Below are 13,680 nucleotides of genomic sequence, written 5' to 3' on the forward strand. Positions count from 1 at the left end.
AGCAAACCAGCTTCCAAATCATTTTTATTTAAACTAATGTCCTTTTAGAAACAGCAAATACATGCCAGGGACCAATGGCCTGCTTGCCCGCCTTCTTTCTTCTTTCCATCTTGCCTTCTGAAAGGTTAAAACAAACAAACAAACAAAAAAACTGCACTCCCAAATATCAATTTTTTTTTTTGCAATTATTTTGTTAAATGGGCAAATTGACTCCATGCTGAGTAACATGGAGTCTCAAAAAAAAAAAAAAAAAGAAAAAAAAATCTGCCATAATTTATCCACTTTTTCTACTGATACTGGTCCATGCTAGAACATGCTTATCTTATTTCTATTTCTTGAGTTTGTTGAAATGAGAGCACAGTGAGCCAGTCCAAGGAGATTGATAACATTATTTTTAAAATTTTAAACCATGTCTGCAATAGACAATGTTCTTCAATTTAGAGGGCTTAGGGTGGTTACTTCAATTGTTCACAGTTCCAGAGAGATCACCAATGTGATAGTACTGAACAAACAGACGGCTGAGCCACATTTCTGGTATTTCATTCTCCTTCGGAACTCCTGTTGTTTCTGGAGTGAGTCACGGAATGAGTCTGGCTTTCACATCCTGGAGGGCGCTATTTTGGTTAAACAGTCGGTTTGTAGGATTGTATATCTTGCAAGTGTACATAAGAAAGCAACTGGAATGGTTTGGTAAGTTCTTACAGAATTACCCCATAAAGACTCCTCCTTTTCTCTGTCTAAACCATCCAGATAAAGACTATCTGTAGTTTCAAGCCCTGGGATGTTCTTTCTAATAAAAATTTAAACATTATCTAGATTTTTTTTAATGGAAAATGAATATATACATATGACAACAATTTTATCAATACAAAGTGCATCAAAAATAAGTAAGTCTGGGGACACCTGGGTGGCTCAGTGGGTTAAAGGAGCCTGCTTCCTCCTCTCTCTCTCTCTGCCTGCCTCTCTGCCTACCTGTGATCTCTGTCTGTCAAATAAATAAATAAAATATTTAAAAAAAAAATAAGTCTTTCTGGACCCTGGAACTGCCCTAATTCTGTGCTTCAGAGGAACCACTGGTAATATTTCTAGAGAATCTTGCCAGAAATTTTCTAGGCATACAAAAGTGTGTGTGTGTGTGTGTGTGTGTGTGTGTGTGTGTGTATGATCATACCTCTATACACACATGTTTTTACAGTTGGGACAATATGCCTCATACTCCTTTGCACTCAGCTGTTTTCATTTAATCCAGTTTGGAACTCCTTCCATATCTACACATATACATCCACCTCATTCATTACAAATATATAATAGACCCATGAATAAAGCATCCTTTATTTCGCCAGCCAACCACCATGAACTCTTGAAAGCCTCTTTTGCTTATACTGCCTGCCTTGAACATCATGATGAATTTATCGGTGAGACAAATTTCCAGAAGCAGAACTATTCCTAGATCAAAGGCTGTGCGTATGTGTTTTGTTTGATAGGTTTCTCCAAACTTCCCTCAAAGTTGTACCAAGATGCCCTTCCACTGACAGGGTTTGAGAATAGCACTGAGACGTCTGAAGCTCTCAAAATAGCATCAGGAGATCATCCGGGCTTCGACACCACCCCTTCTCTCTTCCTCTGCGAATTTATTCTTCCTGTTTGCTGATTCCAGGTTAGAATAACAACTTTGTACAAAGATCATATTTATAAATGATAAGAAAAATAGACAAATTTCACTCTTTGCTGCCAGTGAAGCAGCACATTTGAGTTTAGATCCCTCAAAGTACTGAGACAACACTAGAGAATGAAGTTGGAAGGGAGGAAATTTTTAACTTCAAAAGCTGGGTTGCGCAGCCAGGATTTCAGGCCAGTCTTGATAAAACAATGGGAAATGACAAGCACATTTGAAAATGACTTTGAATTGATGTATTAATTCAGAAGTAAGTAATTTAAATATACATTTGGTTTCTAGAAAAGGATTATTGCTGAAATTTGAATCCTAAAGTCTCACTGGTCTCCTGAAACATTTAGTTTGCTTTTTCTGGTCTCGTTCTTCCCCATTCTCCTCCCCACTCCCTACCTGCCTCCTTCCTTCCCTCTCTCCTTCCCTGCCTCCTTCCTTCCTCCTCCCTTCCCTCCCTCCCTTCCTCCCTCCCTCCTTTTTTCCTTTCTTTGGCAACTACTGAATGTAATTACATTGCCTATATCATAGTTACTAGTTTCATCTATGTCATTCTCCAAGCATTGAGCAGCTGTATTAGAAAATTTTTGGGGGGGAGCACCTGGGTGGTTCAGTGGGTTAAGCCTCTGCCTTCGGCTCAGGTCATGATCTCAGGGTCCTGGGATCAAGCCTCACATCCAGCTCTCTGCTCAGCAGGGAGCCTGCTTCTTCCTCTCTCTGCCTGCCTCTCTGCCTACTTGTGATCTCTGTCTGTCAAATAAATAAATAAAATCTTTTAAAAAAACACTTCTTTTTCATAAATGAGACATTTATTTACATTAACCAAAAATACTGTCCAGCAAAGGAAAATGACATGTATTTCCCACACTGGAAAGCCTACATATGGTGGCAACCGCTGCAACAGAAGGAGTTCTAAGCTTAGGGAAAAAGAAGCAGTTGTCTTAGAGACAGAATAGCCATTTTGCTAAGCCATGTACGACGGTAGAAAAAAACCTCCCATCTCAATTTCAATCACGACTTTTCTTTCATTTTACAACAATACTGTATGAGTTAATTGGTTTAATTGGTCTTGTGGTACACCACACCAAATGTCTGTTGAATAATGCTAGCTTTTATGACCTGTGATTACATCTTTGCTTTCAGTAGGTAATTGAGGAAATTTCTTTTACAAAGATATTTTAGAAAATCACTTTACTTCTGACCCACTCAGTATGACGATCTTGGCAATGGCGGCTATGTGAATGGGAGGTTAAAAGAAAACTATCCACTGGTAAGAGGAAATGTATTCCTCGCAGCCCTCCACCCCCCCCCCCCCACTTTTGTAGGAAATACAACTTCTTGACCATGCCAAGTACCAGCAAATGTTATGGACTGAGAGGAAGGTTTCAGTAAATACTTTAGCTTATTTGGGAAGTCGGAGGCTTCCAAATTTTTAATTAAACAAAAAGGCTTATATTGTCTGTGTAAAAAAAAAAAAAAAGCTTTGAAGTTATTTTCTGAATTCTTTAGCTGCCTTGAGAAACACCGATGGTGCTGGGAAAAATAAATTGTCCCATAAGCACATTTCCCCCATGCATTTCAATTCTTCATAAATTCAGTTTTCTTCTTAATTCTCTAAATTCAGAAGGATTTCTCAAGGTTGGGTTTCAAGGGATTAGTAAGTGTTATGGGTAAAATCCAAACCAGTCAAATGAAACAGACAACTGGTTCTGTGGTCACAAAAGGTCTGGAACATGCTAAGAGGTTAACCAGGTTTCTCTGCTGTTGGATTCCTTACAACATACATTGTGGATGTTCACTGTGAAGACAAAGAGGGGGGTATAGTATATAATTTTTCTCAAACTAATTTGACACAGAACCCTCTAATTGTGGAGTAGTCAGTAGTTTTCAGCAAGTAGATTTTATTTTATTTTATTTTTTAAGATTTTATTTATTTATTTGACAGAGAGAGATCACAAGTAGACAGAGAGGCAGGCAGAGAGAGAGAGAGAGAGGGAAGCAGGCTCCCTGCTGAGCAGAGAGCCTGATGCGGGACTTGATCCCAGGACCTGAGATCATGACCTGAACCTAAGGCAGCGGCTTAACCCACTGAGCCACCCAGGCGCCCAGTAGATTGTATTTTACTTGTACCAAATGACATTACATAAACTTTACAATGTAGTCTCTGAACCAGAGGCGGGGGACCCAATCAGAGAAATATGTAGAGTATAAGCCAAAAACGCTTGAGATAGCAATGTTCTTCAATGCAATCTATCTTCTAAATGAGGTACGAGATAGACTGCGAAAAGCTATTGGACCATGTTGCTGCCAGATCACAAACTGCTTTCAATATTTTTGAAAAATAAAGGTATCCTAGGTAGCTTTCAAAGTGAGGTTGCAAAATCCTTTCTCTTTTATAATGTGAGGCAATTCCTCATTCCTCAAACATCAGCCCACATACTGCTTGTACCATCTATTCTGGAAATTCTACTTGGACTCGTTTCTTTCATTTAAGGTTTAGTAAAATGCCTTATGTGGAGGTATCATATTTAGCTTTATCAGCTTTTACAAATTTAAGGCATTTATTGGAATCTTTCCATTTGTTAAGGTAAATAGGTCCTCTAGAAATGAGACAGGGGCACCTGGGTGGCTCAGTGGGTTAAAGCCTCTGCCTTCAGCTCAGGTCATGCTCTCAAGGTCCTGGGATCGAGCCCCGCATTGGGCTCTCTGCTCAGCAGGGAGTCTGCTTCCCCCCTACCCCCTTTCTCTGCCTCCTGCCTACTTGTGATCTCTGTCAAATAAATAAATAAATAAATAAATAAAATCTTAAAAAAAAAGAAATGAGACAATTTAGTGCCAAATACTAATAAAAAGAGAGAGAGGGAGGAAATCAGTGGAAGATAGTACAAGATCCCCACTCAGCTCTGGAGCCCTGTGAACCCTGGTGATGACAGGGCTGGGTAGAAACAGTGCCAGCATTTGGGTCAGTGGAAGGGACACCGGATGGGTCGGTGAAAGAGAGGGCAACGAGGGTTAGCTCTAAGTGGGAAGAGGTAAGAACTGAAAGAAGGTGGAGGAGGGCACCAGAGATACAAATCATGCTTCCTAATATTGCTTTCAACTGGTCCTCAGAATGTCTACCCTACCCTAGGAATGGAGGACACTGTCAAGGTGAACAAGACCTCGTTGTTCATTCTTTCTTTATTACACAAACATTAAATGCTATTTATGCCTGGCACTGCACTCAGAACAATGGAGAGGGAGAATATAGTGTAAAACATGATAATAGAGTGAGCATAAAACTGTGGGAGAAGAGAAAATAGAGCGATTAATGATGTCTACATCATTTGGGAAATTTTTCATCATGTGGGCTGAGTGTTGCACCCTGAGTAGGGGTTTGCCAGGTGGCTCCATTAGGTGGTGTGGGGATGGAATGGAGACTTGAGGGCGGAAGTAGGTAACTCAGTTAGGCTGAAACATGGAGTGGATATCAAGAAGTATGTAACCTCCAGATTCTTACTGTGTGCTGATAATGGGGGTTCTTAAACCACAGACAAAAAATCCAGTTATCCACAGAGATATGGAATAGGAACTGAGTGATACTTTTTACTATTGGATAATCTAAGAGAGATCATACTCAGACTATAGCAGGGTACTGTTTGTTTTAATTATTCTAGACTGCTATTAAAAATTACTTGATTTGGACATGAAAGAATGTCCTAGACAGATGTTTCTCAAAGTATGGTTCCCAGACCAACAGTATCACTATCACTTGGGAATTTGTTAGAAATGCAAATTTTCAGACTGTAATCCCACACTGCTAAATCAAATGCTTTGGGGAGGGGGGTAACAATCTGTATTTTAACAAGCTCTTCAGATGATTTCAATGAATCTAAAGCTTGAGAACCACCAGGTAAAGTGTGATAAATGAGTCTTGGTAATTTCTTTCTGTATCAATGTCAACATCTTTATGTGACAAGTAAAAAATTCACTTACATTGTACCTTGGCTGCACATTGGCTCATTGATTTGAAACTTCTCACTGTGTTTAGAATTATCTATAAGAAAAATCCCTAAAGAGACATAGCTCTAATGATGCCAGAATTTTCTTGTCTTAGACTTTAATCAATAGGCATGTAAGCATAAGCATGTCATCTGTGAAATGGAAATAATAACACTTCCTTAGTAAGTTAATTGTGAAAATATAAATGTCATATATAAGGCACCTGGGATATACTAGAAAATCTAGAGACTGTTGTTGTTTTGCTATTAGCACTATCAAAAATTATAATTATAATTACTATTACTATTATACATAATTACTTACAAGCTAGCCTTGTAAATATGCAGATGATAGACTGGTGTGATTTGTATCTTCAAGCACGGTCGGTTCCCTGCCTCAAAATATCAACCCTACCAAATGTCATTGCATCAACTCAGCTTTATTTTGGCAAACACTTTCTACTCAATAAATACTTTTTGAATAACTGACTGGATAAACAAATCTATTCAAACACAATTACCAGTGGTGGGGGTGAAGGAGATATGTCACAGTTCTTTATTCACCCACAGGTCAGTGTTTAGTTAAGAAATGATCAAAGATTGCTAGAAATGGGTAAATGATGCACTCTTTTTAAGAGTGAGGCCAGGTAGCGAAAGCAGGAATACTTACGGGGGGGAAGAGCTTAGAAGAAGGACAGTATCCCTAAATGCTCAGGGGAATGTTATCAAATGCATATTGTATATATTTCATGCTTTCACTTGAGCTTGAAGTTGAAAATGGGACGAAACACCAAAAAAATATGGTCTAAAAAACATTTTGTAATATTTCTCTTTTTTAAGATTTCTTTTTTTTTTTTTTTAAGATTTTATTTATTTATTTGACAGAGATCAGGAGTAGACAGAGAGAGGAGGAAGCGGGCTCCCTGCCAAGCAGAGAGCCCGACTCGGGGTTTGATCCCAGGACCCCGAGATCATGACCTGAGCAGTAGGCAGAGGCTTTAACCCACTGAGCCACCCAGGCACCCCTGTAATATTTCTTATTATTTGGTCTGACTGATATTTTTACTGAATGGACTGTTGGCTTGATTGAATAAGCTGGCTATCTTTTCATAAATTTGATATTTGTCAAATCACCAATTCCAGATACACCTAAATTCTCTTAACTAAACTCTCTTAAGGAATATTTATTCTGTTTCTTTGCTTTTTCAATCTCCTGGGAAGGAAAATAGGAACTATTCCTTGATAACTTAGTTCCATACGCATTGTTCTTTCATGGATAACACTGTTCAGTTTACTGATCACAGACTATTTGCTGCACACAACATAGCAGTTATTACATTTGGTTTTATTAATTTCTCTAGTAGTTATGATATACAAATATCATGATTTTTAAATACCTTATTCAATGTTTGAAAAATCTTATTCATTTATTTTTGCATTCTGGATTGATTTATGCAAAAGGTTTTCTGAATGATTTTAAGTTTTTTTTTTACTGATTTGTCTGTTGCAGATGACAAAGTCTGAAGAAAATGCAGATATTTTGGCATTCAATTTATTTGAAAATCTGATTTGTACTTCCTACAGTTTCAATATAGAAGCTTTTTTTTTTTTTTTTAACACTGAGGAAATGAATTATAGGTCGTTCTTCTATCAAAGAAGAGGTTTCTAGAATGGAGAGATGGGTCCTGGGAAACCAAGATTTTTGTAGGATTTTTGTTATTTTAAACAATGTGCACATGTGCCCAGGAGAAAGAGTGCCACGTGTGGGCAGAGCCACAGTTGTGTGCATGAAAGTCTCTGGCGGAGGGGCCAGCGGTGGCTAAAATTTCTCCCTTTCTGCTTGCCAAAGTGTGCCCTCCATGAGACTCCAACTGTTCAGAGGGTGACTTTTGCTAATGTCTGTTTGTTGAGTTATCAGTTGCATATATTCATATTAACTGGACTATTCTATGCTCTACAATAATCAGTTCAAGGCTGGGTACCTGTCCAAACATGGGGGATTCTGAGAAGCAAGAAGGGACAAGGCTGAAAATGTGATTCTTCGCACATGGAAGAGGATCTGCAGTGATGGACATGAACATGTTCTCTGGACAATATGGTTGGTGATGCCAAGAGTTACTTTATGAGATTTTATACTCTACTAAAAGACTAACATTGTTCAAAAGCATACTTAAAATCCTGTTCCGGAATTACGTACAAGGCCCGTTATGAACTGCACCCAAATATCTCATGATATTTTACAGTTACACTACATTACCAGGAATTTGCATCCACAATCATGGTGAGGGATAGTTTTGGAAATTAAAAAAAAAATCTATCCATCAAGGACAATGATACAGTATTCATGAGGAATACTGGAAATCTAGTACCACAATGCTGAGGATACTATAAAAGAGATTCCCAAAATTATTTCTAGGCAGCAAAGGCCCTGACTCTAAAGGTGACTATTTTGACAAAAATCAGGGAAGGGAAGGGTTCTAACATGTACTTAGTTCTTCTGAGAAGCCGTCTCCCTGGGTGGTTAAGCGTATGAATCTGGGAGCCTGGTGGGCTTGGGCTGAACAATGGTTCATAATTTACTGGGTCTTTGCCCTCAGAATTTCTCAACTTCTGGATACCTTAGGATCTTCATCTAAAACATGGGGAAAATAATAACAACTCACTCCTAGACTCATGAAGACAATATGAATTATTTTTAAAAAACATCAAACCAGTAGCTGGCGCACAGTAACCCAGCAATAAATGTTAGATATTGCCAGTATTATGATATGCTTACATCGATTTACATATCTTGGCGTATGTTCTTAATCTTTCTGTGAGGTGAGTATGTTTTCCCCCTTTTACAGTTGAGTACGCATCCTGCTTACTTGCAGAGGGATGAGTAGCTGGCATGAAGTTCAGAGAAACCGTAAACTGCTGGGCCAGGAATAAAACTCAGCTACTAACGATCAGATTTCTCCTACTTCCTGGGTCAACTATTTAAAATATCTGAGACATATCTTAGCTCCTTTTAATAATCCTGGTCTACTGGAACCAGCGTGACCCCTGGTAGATAGAGACTAAATGAATCAGATCTAGAAATCTGATTCTGATAAAATTTGCCAAGACTCTATCTTTGATTTTGCTACCATCATTAGGACTGTTTACCACATAATTTTTCCTCTCTGCTTCTGATTGCATAGTAGGCTTCTATTTCCCTGCCTACTTTGAAGCCACGCATGGTCATGTGACTGACTTTGGCTCATGCAGTAGAAATGGAAGTGAGCTGGCCCACTTCCAGGAGGAGGTTTTAGGATTCATTGTGATTCATCATGCCCTGTTACCCCTGCTTGAATGATTGCAGAAATACCTTGTCAAGAAGGGAGTTTCTATCACTGGACCAGTAATGGCCCTGCAGCATGACTGAGAAATATTCCTTGTTGTTTTATTGTTTTAGGTCACTGAGATATTAAGGTGTTTTTTTTTTTTCTTTTTTTTTAACTGTGGTATAGCCTAGCTTGTGCTGACTGATGCAGCTATCAACGGAATCTAGAACACTGAATAGCCAGTAAGGGATTTTAAAGCTCCCTATAAAAAGTGGGAGATGCTAAATCATGGCTGCCTAGGGCTGAATACACACCTTCTGTGCTCTCCGTTTGTCTGCTCGTTGATTTTGGTGGTAGATCCGACTGAAGTTAGAGACAATCACCGGGACAGGTAGAGCAATGACCAAGACCCCACTCAGCGAACAGATGGAACCAAAAATCTTCCCTGCTATGGTTTTTGGTACCATGTCACCATACCTGGGTTAGAGAAAACAAAAAACAAAAAACATATGGTTTTAAGTCACAGAAAGCTACTGCCTGCTACAAATAGCTTTTTACCTTAAATTATTTTTTTGGACCAATCTATCTCTACTTCAGGATGACTATGTACGTGAGTTAAGGCTTTAATAAACCAGAAATTATGAATATCTGAATATAAGAAATAATCTTTCAATCTTGGAAGAATTGATTCTAACATTTAGATATTATTTTTATTGGAAAATATTTTAAGCCAGATGGTGTAATGATAGCTCTTCAGTGTGTCCTTTATATAATATGGCAAATTTCTTTATATTTATTTATGGTCAGTAACTCCATGCTGAATTTTATAATTTAGGTAACCCCCTTTTCCACTTAATTTTTCCAGCATTAGATTGGTTATGAAATTTAAGTAGAAAAAGTGGTATAGCACATTCCTTTGGTCAGATACAATCACTTAAAAAACAAGCTTTCCAAGGTCTTATTAACTTTCACTTGTTAAATTCAATGGCCATTTCTCCATGATGATCTTATTCATTCTCTCAGTTGTATTTAATTAGTTTTCTCTCTCCTTGGAACACTCTCTGTTAGCTGTTCCGGTATTGGAAAATTCCCTTTGTGGTCCTCCTACCTCATGGCTGCTTCTCCACCTTCTTTTCTGGCTTTTGTCCCCCTTATCTGATTTCTAAATCATGCAGTAACTTAGGTCTCAGACTCTTACTGTCTCCATATAAACCCTTTCCTATGTGATTTCATCCAATCTCATAGCTCATGCTGCTGGTATCCTACTTTATATTGACAGCCCTGACTCCTATTTTGAAAATCAGACTCATATTTTCAATGGTCTGATCTGCTTTTTCCTATCCCTGGACTTTTTAAGAACCTATTAAGAGCCAATTAAGACAAATGAGCCAAAAAAAGAACTCTTCTTTCTGCCACCCTCAAACCTGTTCCTCCCACAGTCTATCACCTCCAATTACATGGAACTGCAAACCATCCAGTTGCTCACACCAAAATTGAAAGAGTCGCCCCAGTCTTCACTCCTGCATCTCATTTCCAAGCTAGTCTTGTTATCACTGACCCAACAGAATTATATCCCATTCAGGTCTCTTTCCTTAACCTCCATTTTACCATGACAATCCAAGCTATCTCTATCCCTTGCCAGAGCCATGGGTAGATATAGCTTCTTGCCTGAACTCTGTCTTCCATATTTACCACTTCACAATTCATGCCAACATCACAGCCAGACTTATGGTTGTAGAATGGAGATCGGACTGTTGCTACTTTGCTTGAACCTTCTGATAGACTTGGAACTAAAATAAATCCAAACTCCTCAAGTTCATCTCCGAGGACCCATACTGTTGAATTACTGCCTCTATTTCCAACCAAGTCCACTGGCCACCTGGTTTCTGTCCACGTGTGCGGACCCCAGATCATCATTATTCAGGTTGAGACTTACACGTGTCTGTTCCATAAGTTATTTTCCGGCTACCTTATCCACAGTGGTCTTACTCTCTCCTCTTGTCATTCTCGATAACATTTCCCCATTGACTGCCCTTCACAGTACTGTTAACACAGGATATTTTATAATTTATTAACGTATCTATTTTTTGACTACCCACCCGCCCTGCTGACATTAGTATATAACATCAGCAAAGCAGGATCTGCTCTACTGAGTGTCTCACCAAAACAAAGCAGGATTTTAATAAATATTAGTTGAAGAATCCATTTTTCCTTATCTTACTAATACAGACGTCTAAGGATTTATCCCTAGGGAAGGGGAAAGAAGATCTTTTGATTATAGGACTAGAAATTACCCAGCTCTGCCTGTAGATCCCCAACTACTCCATGTTCACTTTGAGGCTCTGGGGAGCTCAGCACTCTGAAAGGGGCTCGGGTATCGGAATCCAGACCCAAGGAGGTTTAGGAGGACTTGGGATTGCCTTTTATCCTGAAGCGTAGCCTAGGAAATGATCACTCTAATTAACATCGTTTTGTGGGAAAACATTTGTGTGTCGATATGGAAAGGAAAGTTGCAGAGGGATTGGCCCAGGGAAAGCTGGTGAGAGTGACAGCAGGCTCTACTGACTAGAACATTTGGTGACCCCAGTCCAGGCTGTGGTCCTTGTTTTGAAGGCTCAGTTACTCACTCTTGTCAGTGTTTGCGGGTGATCAGCAGTTGAACTAATTCCCTGTAACTAAAATTCCCACAAGGTTTTGGCATCAGAATGACAATATTCATTTATAGTACAACAAAAAAACCACAAAAAACAAAAAGAAAGAATGAACGAACCCAGGAATTGGAATGTTGTGTCCATATGAAACAGGATCTCTTTCTTTTTCTTTTCTTTTTTTTTTTCCTTAAGGTTTTATTTATTTATTTGAAAGAGCACCTGAGAGAGCACATGAGCAGAGGAAGGGGCAGAGGGAGAAGCGGGCAATGCAGGGCTCAATCCCAGGACTCAGGGATCAAGACCCAAGCCCAGGACTTTGGGATCATGACTAGAGCTGAAGGCAGCCCACTTAACCAACTGAGCCACTCAGGTGCCCCAACAGGGTCTCTTTCTGTAGTCCATCAGGGAAGGTAAATCATAATCTGAGGTTTATGTTAGTAAGGAAACAGTCACACATAAAAGAATTCATAAGGTGAGCAAAAAAGTCTTGAGGACTTTCTTACTATAGGGACCTATCAATGGAATTGGAAGATCAACTTTTTATACAATGCTGTGTGCGTGTGAACCAACTTCTGTTTGCCACAGTTCACATTAAGTGCCCAGTCATACTTTATTGACCTCTTTTTTCTCCTTGCACTGATTATACAGTAGGTCCTGGAAAAGTCTAACACACACACACACACACACACACACACACACACACACACACAAGCTGTTTTTCAAAAAAGGGATTTGATTTTAAGGTCTACCAATCAGGATCTAGAAAGTGTTTCTCAAAAGAAAAATAAATAAAACTCAACTATATTTGTTGTGGGCAGAACAGACAAGCATTGAGTCCATGCAATTCAAATAAACTTTGTAAGATATAAATACATAAAATGAAATAAATAGTGAAATGTATCCAAAATAAAGTTTGTCCTGTCTCTCTCCAAGAGATTTTTTAAAAATTAGCATTTATCAGCTACTTTTTGTATCCTAGGCTCAACTGTATCATAGAGTAGGCAAGGCCAGCACTCTTGTAATTATTGGAGAAAATTAAGGGCTAGATTGTGTTGAATGGACCCAAAGTTCAGTAAGACTTTAAGAAGACAGAGGCTGGTAAGTTCAGGGAGTGGGTGGTGTGCAGGGATGGAAGACAGTCATACGTCCAGAAAGTCCTCACCAAAAAAAAGAAGGGAGAAAATAAACTCTTGAGGGATTCCGTCGAAGGGATGCTGAGCCAATTGATAAAGCAGTGTTTCTTGGGAAAGCAATTTTTGACAAGGTGCCGAGGATTCAACTACAGAAATAATCACTGCAAATCCTTTTATGAATGTAAACAGAGATTATAATATAAATAAATAAAGCAGAAAGTGAACTTGTTACTCAAGAGGGGGAAAAATGGGTAAAGTGAGATTTCTTGTTCATTTTGTAACAAAGGGGTAGAAAGGACGGCTATGAGCCAGCTTGCGGAAAGGCAGAAAATTCAGTCTGGAAGGACCCAGAACGGAAGAGAGGTAAGAGGATTGCTTCAAGGTCATGCAGCTGTGCTAATCTGCATCAAAGCCGTATTTATTATTTACCTCCACCATATTTGTTTTACAGTCCAAATTCCCTTCACAATCAGGAAAGCAGGGTGAGTGCTTGAGGGGACCGGTCACGCCTGCCGTGATCACGGGATCATGGTGCGAAGTGAGGGCTAACACAGTGCTCATTGGTGGGACCTTCTCCTCCCATCGTCCTACTCCTGGGTAGAAAGAAGGACAGAACTTTCTTGTGATACGGAAAATGAGGATGGGCCCCAGGGCCCCGCTGTTGTGCGGCTGGGGCAGAGGGTGATGTGCGGAGGGCACAGGGAGCGGGGCAGGCAGGGGGCTGCGGTGGGGGTGCCGGTGGGCGCGGGCAGGGGGCTGCGGGGCGGCTGCCCCTGAGGGCTCCGTGGGACTCCCGTCAGGCCGATCCCCAAGGAGCACCTGCTGCTTCCTTCCACACTCCCCTCCGTGCTGTGTCTACTGCTCTTCCCGCTCTTCTTCCTGTTCCCCCTCCTTTCCCGGATCGGACTGCTGTTGCCCTTGGCAATATGAAGCCTGTATCACTAG

The 13,680-nt window shown here is 39.8% G+C and overlaps 1 protein-coding gene across 1 annotated transcript in view; it reads right to left on the reverse strand.

Moving 5' to 3' along the window:
* KCND2 (potassium voltage-gated channel subfamily D member 2) overlaps window positions 1–13,680 on the reverse strand; it is a 496,309-nt gene that overhangs the window by 9,166 nt on the left and 473,463 nt on the right. Inside the window, exon 2 of the mRNA XM_046021625.1 lies at window positions 9,266–9,428. Within this exon, the coding sequence (XP_045877581.1) occupies window positions 9,266–9,428 (163 nt within the window). The remainder of the gene's footprint in view (window positions 1–9,265; window positions 9,429–13,680) is intronic.

Source organism: Meles meles, chromosome 10, assembly GCF_922984935.1.
Source record: "Meles meles chromosome 10, mMelMel3.1 paternal haplotype, whole genome shotgun sequence".
NCBI classification, from domain to species: domain Eukaryota; kingdom Metazoa; phylum Chordata; class Mammalia; order Carnivora; family Mustelidae; genus Meles; species Meles meles.